This window comes from Perca fluviatilis, chromosome 4 (genome assembly GCF_010015445.1).
Source record: "Perca fluviatilis chromosome 4, GENO_Pfluv_1.0, whole genome shotgun sequence".
Taxonomy (NCBI): domain Eukaryota; kingdom Metazoa; phylum Chordata; class Actinopteri; order Perciformes; family Percidae; genus Perca; species Perca fluviatilis.
Genome location: NC_053115.1, coordinates 41,473,321 through 41,491,565, shown reverse-complemented (window position 1 = coordinate 41,491,565; position 18,245 = coordinate 41,473,321). Strand labels below are relative to the sequence as shown.

The 18,245-nt window shown below is 40.3% G+C and overlaps 1 protein-coding gene across 1 annotated transcript; it reads left to right on the top strand.

Moving 5' to 3' along the window:
- Nucleotides 1-10,969: 10,969 nt before the first annotated feature.
- On the top strand, nucleotides 10,970-17,629 carry LOC120557136 (probable N-acetyltransferase camello). The gene is made up of 2 exons (XM_039797168.1): nucleotides 10,970-11,065; nucleotides 16,934-17,629. Exons 1-2 carry the CDS (start codon nucleotides 10,970-10,972, stop codon nucleotides 17,627-17,629), a joined length of 792 nt encoding a protein of 263 aa, XP_039653102.1.
- The last annotated feature ends 616 nt before the right edge of the window (nucleotides 17,630-18,245 follow it).

The following is an 18,245-nucleotide window of genomic DNA, read 5'->3' as shown; positions in this document are numbered from 1 at the left end:
TTCAGTTTCCATCAGTGGGGACGTTTTCACACCTACCTCATAACCGGACTTTCAGACTTTTCACTTTAGTCCAAACCAAAATTGCAGGTGAGAAAGGTGCCTTGGACCACTGGATCAAAAGACCAAATTTTGGTCCAATCAGAAGAGGTGGTCTCGGTCCCGACCAAACTGAACCATGGTTCGGTTCGTTTGCAGTATGAAAACACTTTTTGGATGGTTCAGACATTCGGACCAATTATAGGAAGCTCTGGCAGGCTATCATCTTTTTATAAGACCAGGGAAGCTCCTTAAGGAATAGTTCAGTGCTTACATGTATGTGAGAGAGAGACGGTGAATGTGCTCTGAATTTAAGGAATATATTAAGTCTCTCAAACTTATAGACACTAAAAAAAGTAACAAAACTGAATTTTTAGACTAATCACTTTTTTTCCCTTGATGTAATTTTATATTATTGTTTATTCATCCCCTCTACATACTTTGTTCTTGCAAATAACACAATTTTTATTTAAAGTCATATTATTGTTTCTCAGTATCATTATTTTGAGTGTTGACTGAAATATAATAAATAAATAAATATGTGGAATACATGGTTCATGAGAAAAGCCTGTCAGGGTGTATAACACACTGAAGCATGAATACTTGTTGCTGACAGTTTAAAAGACAATATAGTAGACACAGCCATTGCTGGACTGGGACCAAACATCGACTCCGGCATTTTTGCCCAGACCGGCCCACCACAATCTTATTATTATTATTATTATTATTATTATTTTCTATGATACAGTTTGTTAGTTTTTACTACAAAATATGTAGACAAACATACATTCTTTTCATTATATGTGCCTATATATATTATGTACAAAGTAAAACTGTGAACTCCACACCATTGGGCATCTCCTACTCAAACAAGGCTACCTTAAAAGAGTGAGAGGGGGATACACAGAAGGAAAAATGAGAATGGTGATTGATTGAGTTAAATTATCACAGTACTGGTATATTTAATCTTTCATTTTAATAATTTGAATTTTATTATTTGAATTTTTAATTGTATTTATCTTTAATCTAGGAGATAATGTAGAGATAATTGCATGTATTGTATACTTGTGGAAAAGGCATTGCTTTCTGGACAATAGGAACAATAATATGTTTATAACTTATGCCGCACTATTTGACATTGATCACCAGCAGTAGGTAATAGCGATGACAATTATGCTATTATAAACTACATTCATTTATTAAAAAATACTCATTGCGTCAGTACCTCCTGCTGCTGACGTTATATACACTTCAACTACACTCTCCGGGACCGGCAGTGGCATTATATCAGCCCTGTCATTCTCAGACTCTCCAAGTTCGGTTTCCCTGTCACTGGCCTCGGCCTGCTCCTCTACCTCACACTCGCCACTGTCGCCAGCCACCACTCCGACTTCCACAGGCAACTGTTGACTTTGTTGTTGCACATTGTGGGTAACAATACAGAACACAGAAGGAGGACCTACTGCAGTAAACATATGTTATTTTTGAACATGTTGCAGCATGTGTCTAAAAACTACTAATTTTTTTGGCACAAAGCTTTTCTGCACCCCCCTTGCTCTTGCACTTTTTTGTCACCATTTTCGCTTTCTAAAAAACCACATCTGACAACAGGGAGAGAAAGAAGACGGGGAAGGGAGGGGTGCTAGTAAGAGATGTGATTTGGGCCAGAATGTTGTCCGTTGTCCTCCTGCATTATGGGCCAGTCGTTGGTTAACCTTTTTATTTATTTTTTTATGTTTTTTTTAATGTATTATTATTTTTAAATGATAACGGCCCAAAAGCCTTTGGCCCACTGGCTATGCTAGATTACCAGTCCAGCCCTGGACACAGTGAAGAGGGAAGTGATGCATCAGCTATTTCAGTTTACATAATGTCATTTTTTAAACTATCAAGTACAAGCTTCCATTTGTTGTGGCACTTATTTATCGATTTACAAATACACTTCAATACTACCGTTTGTCCCTTTTTCTATCCAACATATCTATTTAGCAAAGCTGCAATGATTAATCCATTAGTTTTCAACTAGGGGTGGTACGGTTCACAAAATCAACGGTTCGGTTCATATCACAGTTTTAGGGTCACGGTTTTCGGTTCTGTACGGTTCTTGTTATTTTTTCTTTTAATCTTTAACACTCCAGAAATATACTTCAACATATTATATATAGCTAAAATTAGCATATTGAATGCATGTTGCACAATACATGCACACAGTGGCAGTTCTATCTATCGTTTTATTTCCGCTGTCATCATAGGTAACATGAAATCCAAAATGTCCCACACACCAGACTTATACAATGCTAGCGCATCCTCCAACTCCGGGCAGCCTTCCTCATCTCCCACTTACCATTTCTACATGTGACGTGACCCGCAGCACTCCACACTCCATCTGAGGAGCCGTCGGCTCGGCGCCTGTCAAAATCTGACGAAAATCTTTTAAACTGATCTTTGTCGATCAAAAAAAACAGACAGATTCAGCAACTGTATGGCCTATTTCTCGCTTAAAATGTTTTCCGAAACACTTTTCGGTGAACTATTTTCGTAAAATACGAGATCGTATTCAGAACGAGACGCCATTAAAGTCTGTTTTGAAATTCGGGAGCAGCAAGAACCACGTGATGCGTTCGTCCAGTCACCTGCCATGTGTTGTGTTCATGTTGCTCATTCCCCTCGTCGTTTCCAGTAAGTGTTTTAACATAGGTGTATAAAGTGGGCACTATGGCAGTAAGTGGTTAGTGCACATTAACGGTGTACTGACGAACCGTGCGACCCACACACGCTCCGAACCGAGACAAGCGAACCGAGCAGTTCGGATGTTTTTTCATGAACCGTACCACCCCTATTGTCAACTATTAAATTAATCGCTAACTATTTTGATAATCGGTTTGAAAAAAATTCCACATTTTTAAATGTTTTTTTTCTAGTTTTTTCACTCCTCTGTGACAGTAAACTGAACATCTTTGAGTTGTGGACAAAACAAGACATTTGAGGGCGTCATCTTGGGACTTTGGGAAACACTGATCCACATTTTTTTACATTTTCTCATCGATTAATCAAGAAAATAATCCACAGATTAATCTACAAGGTAAATAATCGTTAGTTGCATCCCTAAACCAACCAAGGATTTGTGTTAGTTACTGTTCTTTTTACATGTATCATGAATAGTATTTACACCTTCTGTAGTTCTGCAAAATGCCACCACACAGCTGACATGAAATGTGTTCAAAACTGCTAAATCTTGGACTGACGTACAGAGGAACATGCAGACAGAAATATGAATACTACAAAACCCAATTCCAATAAAGTTGGGACGTTGTGTAAAACGTAAATAAAAACAGAATACAATGATTTCTGTGTTACATCACCTTTCCTTTTAACAACACTCGATATGATTTTGGGAACTGAGGAGTGAAGTCATTGTTGAAGCTTTGTAGGTAGAATTCTTTCCCATTTTTGCTTGATGTACGACTTCAGTTGCTCAACAGTCCGGGGTCTCCGTTGTCGTATTTTACGCTTCATAATGCGCCACACATTTTAAATAGGAGACAGGTCTGGACTACAGGCAGGCCAGTCTAGTACCCGCACTCTTTCACTACGAAGCAACGCTGTTGTAACACGTGCAGAATGTGGCTAGCATTGTCTTGCTGATAAAAGCAGGGACGTCCCTTGGACGTTGCTTGGACGGCAGCATATGTTTCTCCAAAACCTGTACCTTTCAGCATTAATGGTGCCTTCACATATGTGCAAGTTACCCATGCCATGGGCACTAACACAGCCCCATACCATCACAGATGCTGATAACAATCTGGATGGTCCTTTTCCTCTTTGGCCCGGAGGACATGACGTCCATGATTTCCAAAAGCAATTTGAAATGTGGACTCGTCAGACCACAGCACACTTTTCCACTTTTCCACTTTGCGTCAGTCCATCTCAGATGAGCTCGGGCCCAGAGAATCGGCCGGCATTTCTGGGTGTTGTTGATATATGGCTTTCACTTTGCATGGTAAAGTTTTAACTTGCACATGTAGATGTAGCGACTAACTGTGTTAACTGACAATGTTTTTTTCCGAAGTGTTCCTGAGCCCATGTGGTAATATCCTTTACATAATGATGTCGGTTTTTAATGCAGTGCAGCCTGAGGGATCGAAGGTCACGGGCATTCCATGTTGGTTTTTGGTCTTGCCGCTTACTTGCAGAGATTTCTCCAGATTCTCTGGATCTTTTGATGATATTATGGACTGTAGATGATGAAATCCCTAAAATGCTTGCAATTGTATGTTGAGAAATGTTGTTCTTAAACTGTTGGACTATTTGCTCACGCAGTTGTTCACTAAGTTGTGAACCTCGCCCCATCCCTGCTTGTGAATGACTGAGCCTTTGGGGGACGCTTCTTTTATACCCAATCATAACCAATTAACCTGTTCACCTGTGGAATGTTCCAAACAGCTGTTTTCTGAGCATTTATCAACTTTCCCAGTCTTTTGTTGACCCTGTCACAGCTTTTTTGGAATGTGTTGCGGGCATCAAATTATAAATGAGTGAATATTTGCAAAAAAACAATAAAGTTTGAACATTAACTATCTTGTCTTTGTAGTGTATTCAATTGAATATAGGTTGAAAAGGATTTTATTTACGTTTTACACAACGTCCCAACGGACCTTGCTTGAAAAAACATTATGTATAGCTTATTAATTCTGCTATGTAACTAATAATTATTATTCACGTCAATGTATATTAAAGAACTCTATTTTTGACAATTTTCTTTCTCTGTATTTTTAGAATTGAAATACATGTTCTCAGTGTTATATAAACCTTTGTGTTTCTCATAAGCCAAATGAAAACTTTTTTAAACTTCACTTCAATTCTAATTAGCTTTGAGATGACAAAATGAAATTGTGTTACTGTCACTGTAAGTGAATAAGCCACAATCTGTTGTAAAATAAAAAATATATTGAAAATGTTTTTAGTTAAAAAAATTTGTGCATTTGCATTTCCCATCATCTTGATGTGGGTCTGGCTTGTCAGGCTAAGGGGAGCCATGACTGACTGTACTTTCTGTCTGCTGTGTTTTCAGAATCTCTGGAGTCCTTAAAGGAGAAGTTAAAGGTTTTAGAACAAGTTAAAGTGAAGTTTGATCAGACAGCAGGACACATAAAGCTCCAGGCCCAACACACAGAGACACATATTAAGGATCAGTTTAAGAAGCTTCACCAGTTTCTAGAAGAGGAAGAGGAGGCCAGAATGGCTGCACTGAGGGAGGAAGAGGAGCAGAAGAGTCAGAGGATGAAGAAGAAGATGGAGGATCTGAGCAGAGAGATAGCAGCTCTTTCAGACACAGTCAGAGCCACAGAGGAGCAGCTGAGAGCTGAAGATGTCTCATTCCTGATCAACTACAAGGCTGCAGTGGAAAGAGTCCAGCAGCGCCCCCTGCTGGATGATCCACAGCTGCTCTCAGGAGCTCTGATAGACGAGGCCAAACACCTGGGCAACCTGAGCTTCAACATCTGGAACAAGATGAAGGACATGGTCTCCTACACTCCTGTGATTCTGGACCCAAACACTTCTGGTCCATTAAACGGCCTGTCTAAAGATCTAACCAGTGTGAGAGGAGGAGAGGAACAGCAGCTTCCTGATAATCCAGAGAGGTTTGATTATTACTACTGGTCTGTCCTGGGCTCTGAGGTCTTTAACTCAGGGACTCACAGCTGGGATGTTGAGGTTGGAGACAGTAAAGGCTGGGTCCTGGGAGCGTTAGCAGAGTCTGGCCAGAGGAAGGGAGAATAATGTTGTATCAAGGTAAATACTCAGCACGGTCAGAACAAGCTCCACCCACTGTTCTCGTAGTGCAAAAGAAGCTCCAGAGGATCAGAGTGACTCTGGACTGGAACAGAGGAAAGCTGTTGTTCTCTGATGCTGATACTGACACACACATACACATCTTCACACACACACTTTCACTGAGAAGTTTTTTCCATTCATTAACTCTGGGGATGAAGTCCCACTGAAGATTTCACCAGTGAAGGTGTGTGTGACAGTGGAGCAGAGCAGTTAGAGATAAAGAGGATGATTATATTTATATTGTTTATTTCTTAAAGGGAATATTCGCTGGGGGGGGTATTGTATGCAAAAAGAAAAAAAGTCTGATTGAATGCTGAAATAGTCATTAGATAGTTGCATGCCTGTTCTCATTTCTGAAGTTTTGACTCTCATTGGTCAATCCGTGGTTGATCACATGATGAATAAGTGTGGCCCTGATCTCATCAGAGATGGCTCTCCTTCTTTCTCTTCTTCCCTCCTCCACCTCCTCCTCCATCTCTCCCTCCTCCAGCCCTTGCTCTCTGTCCATTGTTCAAAACAGGTAATCTGACCTTTGACCTATTTATAGGCCTGTACTAAAGCAGTGATTGGTTAGTGTTCAGTTAAGCATAATGTGTTTGCACATGTGAGGAGTGTGTGTGCCCTGGTAAATAAGTGTAGCATTTTGATTGGTTGTGTTTGGAAAAGGGAAAGCAAGTCACCTTTTTGTGTTTTAGGTAGAGGTATTGTGGGTATTTTTTTGAAAAAAAATGTTGTGAAAACTGAGTGAATGGCTGAGAAATAGCATATGGTTTTGGAGATTTGGTGTGTAGTTTTGTACTTTGAGTGAGAAGTTAAAAAAATCATGTGACATGAAAAGATTTTGTGTGTAAGCAGTTGGAAAAAACTGTAATTTGAACCTATCATCCTAATGTCTCATTATTTCAAATATATTGCTTCATTTTCTTTTCATTTGTTGTTTGAAAATCTGCTTTTTGTTTAGTTTACTTTTTTAAAGATTACATTAATCTAGCTGACACCTTTATACATGCAATTTACAATACAACCCAAAATTGCAGAATTCTGCAAAAACAATATCTGCATCAAATATGTTGAACTCCTGGGGGCCTGCGTGACCTGGTGGTAGAGCACATGCCCATATATAGAGGCTCTGTCCTCGACACAGAGGCTGCAGGTTCAATTCCGACCTGACATTTCATTTCCCCTCTCTCCCTTCTCATGTCCAAGCTGTCACAAAAATAAAGGCCTAAATGCCAAAACAATAAAATATGTTGAAGTGCTGTAGTCAAAGACAATATGAGACACAGTAAAAAAATAAAAATTGTATCCAGAAAAAAAGGCACTTTCTGGGCAGAGAAAGGGCAGGTGCTCAAGCTGCTCGATGGTGTTTTAAGCCTGCAACGTCTCTTTCCAAATTATAGAGTGTTGTAGACGGAATCATTTCTTTTTTTATTTAAGCAGGCTCACAGTCACTAACACTACCTCTAATGAAGAGCAGTTCAACAACGTTTTATGGAAATGTTACATTTAAGTTAAGTTAAAGTTGTTGGTGTTATCTTGCTAGTGACAGGGTGCGAACTAGGGGGGAGCTAGGGGGTGTAGGATACCCGTAGGGTACAGATTTGATCATTGGCAAATTATCAAAAGATGTTTTATCAATATTAATGAAGTTATGAATATGGTTATTAATAACTTTATCAAATCGACAAACAATCAAAACGGGGCACCACCCTGCTAGTCAGGGACCAATAATCAAACTGTGGAACAGTCTCATTTCTGTGGTAATCCTTTAAAAGGGAACAAAGGGAAGGGGTGAATTGGCGAACGCGGACCTGTTCGACCAACAATTATCACAATAAGTACACAAATAATCACAAGCAACTGCTAATTAAGTATAATCGAATGTATTAACGTCACAATTATCAGTAGCCAATCAATAATCCTTCAATAATAAAACGTATATACTTTTACAATATCACAACCAAACAAAGCAAAACAAAGCAGCATATGTCATGAACACGTCTGTGTCTGTGTGTGTGTGTGTGTGTGTGTGTGTGTGTGTGTGTGTGTGTGTGTGTGTGTGTGTGTGTGTGTGTGTGTGTGTGTGTGTGTGTCAGTGAGTGAAAGTGGCGGGGGGGGGGTGTCGAAATGTAGTTCTAACAACAAAACAACTCCCAAAATGGCTACTCCTGTGAGCTGCACAAAACTATTTAGCCTCAAGATGGCGGTAGTGGTGCTGGGTGCACAAGGAGGGGTTGAAAAGGTCGAGGGGGTTGCTAGGCAATGCGCACGCTTAACCCAGCCCTGGTCATGTGTGTTAGCTCTGTACAAAAGTAAGCCGACCCCCACGGTTAAGCTCGCACATCTATCGAGGGCTAGTGGCTAGCTTGTGTCCGTATGTGTATGTAAAAGGAAAAGAGTAAAAGGAGGAAAAAAAAACACTCTGATCTTAGTTATCGATAATAGCCAGCTCAGTGGCTAACAGTTGATTTCCGCGATGATCTGGCGAGACAGTAACTAAACTCCGTGAAAGAGTGATTTAGCAGGTGCGCTTACGGTTTTAACCAGCTACTTAACACAACATAATCAACAGTATCGTGATCAATTATACATTCACAGAAGCAGATTAATAACCAGATATGGGCCAATACATGATTACAATCACAGATCACCCTTTGCTCATTAATAAACAAACCAAACACACTAGTTCGAACGTCTGCCCAGAACTGTGTAAGCCTCTTACTGTACATGTGTTGTTTGTAGTTAATCTCTCGCCAGAGTTTAACGATCCGTTTCGTCCAGAGCAGTTGACGAACACGCGATCCAGGTCGACGATGCAAGAAGAACGGAACGTAGTACTTTTCTTGAATCAAGGCTGATTAAACCCGCTGCAGATGTGAGGAGATACTGGGTCAGTATCCCCTCGGATCCCCTTTGTATATCAGACAGATATAAAATGTCCCAGCTCAATCTCGACCAGCGAGGTGATGCTGGCTAGCTAGTCCAGACTAGTCCACCTCCTGTCAGTAACTGGGTTACCGTGGAAAGCAAAGAAACACCAACACCGACAGCTTTTATCCTTCCTCCACCTCCTAGTGGCGGGGTGGTGCATTCAAAGGCCCGACAGCCAATGGGAAAAGTGCAACCTTGTCACAGGTGTGAAGCAGTTCTTTGTCTCACTACCAGTCTGCCTTGCCCTCCATGTGTTGGAGGTAGAATCTCCATTTTGGTAACTCTGCTTCCAAGTGGCAGCCTGTAGGAGTTTGGTGAAACTGGCTTTGGGATTCACATGTAGGCCAAGATCCTTTGTCTCTGCAGTCAGGTCAATCTGAGCCATTTTTGGTTAAGATCAATGTTTAACCCCCTGCTTGGTCCCAACAGGGGAGCTTGGCTCCCCCTAATAAGACATGGGTTCCCCTGAAAACGTGATTTGTAAAATTTGTCTCTAAAAATATTAACAGTGTGTCATTTTGACGTGCAATTTCAGTTTTGTGTAATGTGATCATCGTGGATTATTATGTGTAAAATTGCAAAAATATCATTAATTCATGCATAATGGCGATTTAAACCTAATTCACTTCAATAAACATAACTATACATATTCTTGTCATGAGCATCAAGGCATGGCGGAGCTGCAGTGCAAAATCAACTCATATTTAGTACTTGTTAACTCAAAGATTCGTAGAAAAAATATAAACGTTGGAGGCCATTAATCGGCGCGCAAAGTCCTTGAAATCCATTCTGCAGTTATCATCATATAGTCATGGCAAAAAGAAAACAAGGTAGTTTAATTGATTTTGGTTTTACTAAGAAATTGTGTAGCAATGACGTTAATAGCATGACCGATGTACCTGCTGCAAGCCCTGTTAGCACACCACCTCCCGCCTGGATGACAACAAGAAGAAGCTGAAGAATGAATGTCCTCTCTGGCTGAAGATGGAGGTGGTAACAGCTCATCAGAGGCCGGTCACCATCCTAACCCCTCTTGCTCCTCTCTCCCGTTAAACTGGAACAGCCAGCAGTGGAGAGACTGGAAGAGCCCATATATACATGGCTGTTTGTTAACCCTTGTGTTGTCTCTTACCCTTGAGAGAAATTATCTATTGATTGATGGAATAGCTGACACTATAATGCCTTTGCATCTTGAGCAAAGTCACACTTGGCCATTGGCTGCATCCTTTGGTTTTATTAAGAATAGCTGACAGTAACAGCTGCTTGTTTTTCACTTCACCTTTTCACATTGTAATAGCAAAGTTCTTGTTGTTTATTTTCAGGCTGGAATCAATTCCAAGTGCAACTCCCAATGCCAATACACTTTTGTTTGCAGAGCAAAGTTGAAGCTCAAACAGAACATGTTAGAGACCGTTTCCCCTGCAGGGAGATCACAAACTAAAACCTAAGTGTTGCTCTTCCAAAAGGCCTAAAGCAATACTGTAACCACAGTCTGCACACACTGTGGACACACAGCACTTTGTTCAAATGCTAACACACTGCTAGCAAAATGGTTAAGGATGGAAGCTCAGGATGCGTGGCTTAGGCCTAATTGAACGGAGGAATTCTGGTATTCTTCAGTAGCCTGAGTAACTTTAACCGTTGTTCATGTGAAATCTCAAAGACAGCCTGATGCTTTGTTTATAAACTATTTGTGGCTGGCTGTTTGCTGTTTGACCTATCAGTTCCTGTCGATAAAGTATAATAGGGTAAATCCTGTATAGTGCTGTAATCCACTTGTAGCTGTTATGTAGCCTATCTTTGTAAGTCATTGTAGGTCGCAAGCACGATTCTGCTTAAAAAATGACTGAATGTCTGTCTGAATGAATGAATGATTAATGGATAATCGCAAAGGATTGTCCCGCCCTGGTAGCCTACTCATTGCCTCCGTTGTTTGGATTGGTTAGGTTTAGGCATGCGGAGTGACATTAATTAGGTTTGGGGTAAGAACATCATGGTAAGACAATCAGAGGCAGAGTAAGGCAGACTAGGGCGGGACATCCATCCTAGAAAACTCAAATTCGCATTCGGGAACTCCTTCCGCTAGAAACTTTAAGAACAGACAAAGAAAAAGAGAGCGGGTTTGTTAGATTGTAGAAAGTGCTTTGTCAAGTGTGATGTTATTTGGATGAGCAGTTCAAAATGTAACCAGCAATACCGGAGGCCAAGCAACAGCCACGTTTTGAATGGACACTGCACTAGTTATTTTATAGCCTACAGTAAGGTGACCAGATTTCTGAGACAAAATCCGGGGACATTTTCAGCTCAGAAGTGTAAATACCTCCAAAACAGGTAATGTCTTTTATCTTTGTAAACTTAAAACAGGGACACTGCCCCAGGGGCGTCACTAGACCTAGAAATGCACTTGGGCACAAGCCCCCCTGGGGGGAGGGGGGGGGGCATGGGCATGCTCCCCTGTAAGAAAACTTTGTCTATTTTAATGTTTAAATTAGGGCTGGGCATGTTAACGCGTTATTATCGCGTTAACTCATTAATTAATTAATTAATTAACGCTGACAATTATTTTATCGCGCATTAACGCCATTTTTATTATTTCTTTTATTATTGTAAAAGTCTGTTGCTCACAGGCTTTTATTTTGTAAAAGTCTGTGCTGACTGCTGCCATGCTTACAGGCACTGGAAAAGAAAGTAATTGGCGGATAAACAAACTGAACTTTTGCATGGCCATTTTCATTTTAAAGTTCTTCCAGACAGCGCAGTTGACAGAACCAAAGTTATTTGTAACCACTGCAAAGTTGAATTTTCTTATCACCGGAGTACTTCCAGTCTGAAATATCACCTAAATGCAATACACACCGTTGATACCAGCAAAGAGAAGCTAACAAATACCATAGCAAAGTGGATAGCTACAGACTGCAGGCCCATTAGTGTTGTGGAGGACGTTGGTCTGAGAAACATTTTGAGAATCGCATCAAATGACGGCTGGTATGAGATTTTACAAGACGCACCATCACAAGAAGAATACACGAGTTGTATGAAAAGGAGAGGACCACAAAAGCGACACCTTTACAACGTGTTCCTCTCACTGGGGACTACTGGACCTCACTGGGTAACCATAATAACCTCGGAGTTACAGTGCATTATATTGATGAATAGTGGGCGCTGCATTCACATGCTCTGACTGTAATGAAAACAGAGGAGAGAAATTATGCTGAAACGTTTGTGTTTCACCTCACTATAACACGGACATTTGGTACTGAACATAGACTGGTTACAGTGCCTTGCGAAAGTATTCGGCCCCCTTGAACTTTTCGACCTTTTGCCACATTTCAGGCCTCAAACATAAAGATATAAAACTGTAATTTTTTGTGAAGAATCAACAACAAGTGGGACACAATCATGAAGTGGAACGAAATTTATTGGATATTTCAAACCTTTTAAACAAATAAAAAACTGAAATATTGGCGTGCAAAATTATTCAGCCCCCCTAAGTTAATACTTTGTAGGGCCACCTTTTGCTGCGATTAGGGTAAGTGGCTTGTGGTATGTCTCTATCAGTTTTGCACATCGGAGACTGACATTTTGCCCAATCCCCCCCCCAAAAAACAACACCCCCCACGGGGGTTGTTATTTTTTTTTTTTTAAAATTTTTTTTTTTTTTTTTTTCCTTTTTTTCTTTTTTTTTTTTTTTTTTTTTTTTTTTTTAACACACCAAAAAATTTTTTTTTTTTTAATTCCATTGTAGATTTTGCTTTATGTTTTGGATCATTGTCTTGTTTTTTTTTTTTTTTTTTGGAAGACCAATCTCCATCCCAGTCTCAGGTCTTTTGCAGACTCCATCAGGGTTTTCTTCCAGAATGGTCCTGTATTTGGCTCCATCCATCTTCCCATCAATTTTAACCATCTTCCCTGTCCCTGCTGAAGAAAAGCAGGCCCAAACCATGATGCTGCCACCACCATGTTTGACAGTGGGGATGGTGTGTTCAGGGTGATGAGCTGTGGTTGCTTTTACGCAAAACATAACGTTTTGCATTGTTGCCAAAAGTTCGATTTTGGTTTCATCTGACCACAGCACCTTCTTCCACATGTTTGGTGTGTCTCCCAGGTGGCTTTTGGCAAACTTTAAACGACACTTTTATGGATATCTTTAAGAAATGGCTTTCTTCTTGCCACTCTTCCATAAAGGCCAGATTTGTGCGGTATACGACTGATTGTTGTCCTATGGACAGAGTCTCCCACCTCAGCTGTAGATCTCTGCAGTTCATCCAGAGTGATCATGGGCCTCTTGGCTGCATCTCTGATCAGTCTTCTCATTGTATGAGCTGAAAGTTTAGAGGGACGGCCGGGTCTTCGTAGATTTGTAGTGGTCTGATACTCCTTCCATTTCAATATTATCGCTTGCACAGTGCTCCTTGGGATGTTTAAAGCTTGGGAAATCTTTTTGTATCCAAATCCGGCTTTAAACTTCTCCACAACAGTATCTCCGGACCTGCCTGGTGTGTTCCTTGTTCTTCATGATGCTCTCTGCGCTTTACACGGACCTCTGAGACTATCACAGAGCAGGTGCATTTATCACGGAGACTTGATTACACACAGCTGGATTCTATTTATCATCATTAGTCATTTAGGTCAACATTGGATCATTCAGAGATCCTCACTGAACTTCTGGAGAGAGTTTGCTGCACTGAAAGTAAAGGGGCTGAATAATTTTGCAGCCCACTTTTTCAGTTTTTATTTGTTAAAAAGTTTGAAATAGCCAATGAATTTCGTTCCACTTCATAATTGGGACCCACTTGTTGTGGATTCTTCACAAAAAATTACAGTTTTATATCTTTATGTTTGAGGCCTGAAATGTGGCAAAAGGTCGAAACGTTCAAGGGGGCCGAATACTTTCGCAAGGCACTGTATGCTACTCCCTGATAAAAGAAAAAAAAATGTTTCTGCTGTTATCTCAGAAATTGCCTGTTTTAATGTTATGATTGTGGCTCAGGATTTTGTGGGCAGTTTTATTCTATATATAACAAACAGGATAACATCAATGCCCTGTATTTGCTTTGATTACATTGTTTAAGTTGAGATTTACACTAAATATTTGATTTAACTGCTAAACAAAATGCTGATGTTAAGTGTTTGCAGAACAAATGTTATGGCACTTTCGTTCATATGGCAGAACATTTAAAATAAAATTGTGCTATAAACTACTTTTTAATTAATTATTGGATTTTGCGTATAACTATATATATAAGAATATAGATATAGATATAAGAAATCATGCGATTAATCGCGATTAAAACTTTTAATTGTTGCCCAGCCCTAGTTTAAATACATCCATCTGGTGCACTTTAAAAATAAATTCAGACAACCAGCAGGGGGGGGTTCTATGTGTGGAGTAAAGTGCAGATCTGTCCGAGCCCAGCCCGAGCCCAACACAGTTAAAATCAAATTTTCTTCAAGCTTTTTTCACCTGGGTCGAACATTGGGAGCGTTAGCGTAGAGTAGCGTTATCAGCTGAATAGCTTAGCGCAGAGGCTAATGGATCCGAAGTGTCTCTTAACATTACCCCACTAATAATGCCCGAAATGATACCAAACGTCTACAGTAGTACAAATAGGTTATGTACTCATAAAACGATGGATTGTAAAATTTGCAAAAGATGCAACAAAAATATGTATTAATTTAATGATTAAATAAGGTAATGTCTCCAAACTTACCTCAATTATTACTTGTCTCCTGCTAGTTATACTACAGCACTTACTTTAAAAAATAAGTTAAATTAAAAAATATTTTTGTTGCATCTCTTTTCGGTGTTGTAATTTGTAGATGTCCCTAAGCACTCGTCTTACAGCAGCAACAACAACAGCAGAGAGCGAAGCCAGCAGGCAAGTGTTATTTACATAAACTTCTGGTGTACTTACAAACTTTACAATCCACATTTTTATGAGTGCATAACCTATATATACGAGTGTAGACCTTTGTATCATTTCGGGGCAATAAGGGGTAATGTTAAGAACGTACCAATTACCAACTGCGTACGCTATTCAGCGGCTAACGCTACTCTACGCTAACTCTCCGTTATCCATCCTCTAGTGTGGATTAGTCTTGGAGACATTCCTCTTTGTAATTATGACATGTATTACATTTTTTATGGCAAAAACTATTCCCCAAAATTATGCATATGCCTATTTTTGAAAAGTAAGTGATGTAGTACAACCAGCAGAACACTAATTATGTGTGAGGTAAGTTTAGAGACACAACTCTATTTAATTATTAAAATATTAAATGTTTTTGGCAAAATATTCCACCGGCTGCTCGTGGAGACCAGTGTTATTTCTGCAGGTTGGAAGACAGCTCATTATGGTGAAAATGAGTTTGTAGCTCGTTGTTGACCTTACTACGGTAGGAAAGATGCAGATGGGGACTGTCCACGGAAACCGGGGACGTCTGGTCACCCTAGCCTACAGTCTATGGCAGGGGTCTCAAACTCAATTTACCTGGGGGCCGCTGGAGGCAGAGTCTGGGTGAGGCTGGGCCGCATCAGGTTTTCCACAAGAAAAGCTTTGTTAAAAAAATTCCAATCTTCTCAAATCTCTTTATTTTTATTATTTATATTCTTTTATCCCGCCGCGTACGCATCACTTTGATTTACTTTGTCAGAGAGAGAGACCTCATATTAACCCTCTAAGTGCCATTGACGTGTATGTATAAATATATATATATATATATATATTGTAGGGGGGTCCGGGGGTATCCCCCCCGTGAAAAAAATTGAAAAATAAACCGTTAAATGGCACTTTCTGGAGAGTTTTGTGCAAAGAAATGGAGAAATTGAGTCTTACATGATATGTGCAAAACTGCAAGGTTAAGAGCCTATACTCTGCATTGTTGTAGTATCAACAGGTATTAGGGCATTTAGCATTTGCATTACTGTTAATCAGTCATCACTTGATTACACACTGTATTACCTTGTTGTGATATAAGAAGTGACCCATACAATGTGCCAAACATAATAAGCCACATGAAGAGACAGTGCAGCATATGACAGTAGCATCACTTTCATCAATTTTTTGTGACATATTTAGACTGCAAGCAGGCACATCTGGACAAACTAGCAGGCTTATGTGCCGGAGCTGAGCCCCGGAGAGCCCCGGCCCAATTTAAGCCCTCGTTATATATACATTTATATACATATATATAGGCTACGTATAATGTCCTGGGCAGCTGCCTAAACAGCAAAACAGCTGTGACAAATAATTTGATTATAATGTAATTATTTTTCTTATCTGATAATCTATCCATCCATCCATCCATCCTCATCCGCTTATCCGGGGTTGGGTTGTGGGGCCAGCAGCTCCAGCAGCAGGTGACCCCAAACTTCTGATAATCTAGTGATGATTTTTTGATTAATATTCAAAAGTCCTTTCTTAAACATCTACTACATTGATGCACAAATCTCAATTTTCTGTATGCAGATCTTGCTGATTAAATGTTTATAGGTTTGTGAGCTGACCTAATTCAAACATATATACTTAGTATCAGTTCAGGTATTCGAAATTGCTTGTATGAGGTACTTATCTAAGTCAGTGTATTACCTTCAGTAGATCGCACATCCTCAGTTTGGAAGAGCGGACCGATTACCCGAAGGGAAAGCAATGTACTGCTGTGTACAGGTCAGCAGCTAAATGTATTTTAGCTACCTAAAATAGGCCCACCTAAAAAATTAAATATCAATTTATTTGGCAAGGCAAAGCGGTCAAATATTCTGAATACACTGTACACTTAAACTGATATTATTTTTTTTTAAAGTGGGCCTTTTTTGGGGTGGCTAAAATACGTTGTTCTGTTGCCCAGAACATTACAGCAGAACATTGCTTAGCTTCCGAGTCGGTTTCTCCAAACTGTGCCAACAGGCATCTAATGTAAGCAATGACATCTAATGAATATGGGTAAGAACCTAATACAAGTTAACCCGATGTCAAAATATTGGAACTATCCATTTAAGCCCTAGTTCTGTGTACATAATTATGTCACTCAGAAATTCAGTGATATCATGTAACATTATGATTGTCCTAAAGAGAATTTGAGGATTGAGCTTAAGTGCAACATCTGAATCCTTTATTTTATTTCCCTCTAGCTCCTTCTGGTCATGCAGCTGGTGATCCGCCGGTACCGTCCCTCAGACAAGGACACAGTGCTCGCCATGTTCAGCATCAGCATCCGGGAGCACATCCGTCCATGTTTTCACAATGCCATCACCAGTCCTCTCTACCTCGCCATCACCCTGGCTCTGGGTGTCACTGGCTACCTGCTCGGTTCCGTGTTAGTGGCTGTGATGTTACCAGGAGCCTGGGTGGGCCTTGTCTACTACTGCTGTCATGAGCTATATGCCAGCTACGGCAGGGAGAAACTCCAGACAGACATGCAGGACATCCCTGGGAACTATCTGAGCAGACCGGATGACTGTTTCTGGGTGGCAGAGGCTGAGGTTGATGGAAGGGCCCAGATCATGGGTATGGTGGCTGTAGTGGCCAAACAAAGCGGGACAGAAAGACATGGAGAACTGTTCAGGATGATCATCTCACCATCGTGCAGACGGGTAGGCCTGGGCTTCAGGATGGCTCAGACTGTGATTGACTTCTGTAAGGAACGAGGCTTCTCCAGGGTGGTTTTGGAGACCAGCTCTAACAGCGACAGCCTGCGGTGGTGCGGCCTGTACAAGAAACTGGGGTTCAGCCAAGTCTTCTCATACACCGAAAAACCGGCCCCCCCCGTTTGTTTGTTTTGGAACGCTGGCCAAGGTGTCATTTTTAAAATGGAAAAACACCTCTAGACCTGACATAATCTTAATTAGCTACAATGATGTTTCATTTACAGTACATTCCTCTGTATCAGTGCTTTAAGCTTTTGCATTGATAATACTTTACTGAACCCAGTATCTGTAAGCTTTGTCATACAAACACACTTGCTGTTTTAGCTATGACCCAAAAGAGCAAGAGCCTATACTTGTTCTGTATGTACACTACTGGTAAAAAGTTTTAGAACACCCCAATTTTTCCAGTTTTTTATTGAAATTCATGCAGTTCAATGTCTTATTGTACTCTGAAATGAAAGAATAGAACAAATGAACAATTTAAGTTAAAAGAAATCATGGAATCAATTTATAAACCAAAATGTATTCTAAATTTTTGACTCATCAAAGTAGCCCTCTTTGGCAGATATAACAGCTGAACACACTCGGTGGCATTCTTTCTACAATGGAAATCAAATATTCTTCAGAAAGTTCTTCCCATCTCTGTTGAAGTTCCCATAAATGTGTGGCACTTGTAGGTAGCTTTGCTTTCACTTTTCTGTCCAGTTCATCCCAAACCAGCTCAATGGGGGTTAAGTCTGGTGACTGTGCTGGCCACTCCATGTTTTTAAGCTTACCATCTTGTTCTTTTTGCTAA

What these genes read in the sequence shown, in the direction of transcription:
- LOC120557136 (XM_039797168.1), top strand. Translation starts at nt 10,970, where the DNA reads ATGAGCAGTTCAAAATGTAACCAGCAATACCGGAGGCCAAGCAACAGC. An exon ending in ATTTTATAGCCTACAGTAAG is followed by an intron (nt 11,066 to 16,933) that starts GTGACCAGATTT and finishes ATTTCCCTCTAG; the next exon opens with CTCCTTCTGGTCATGCAGCT.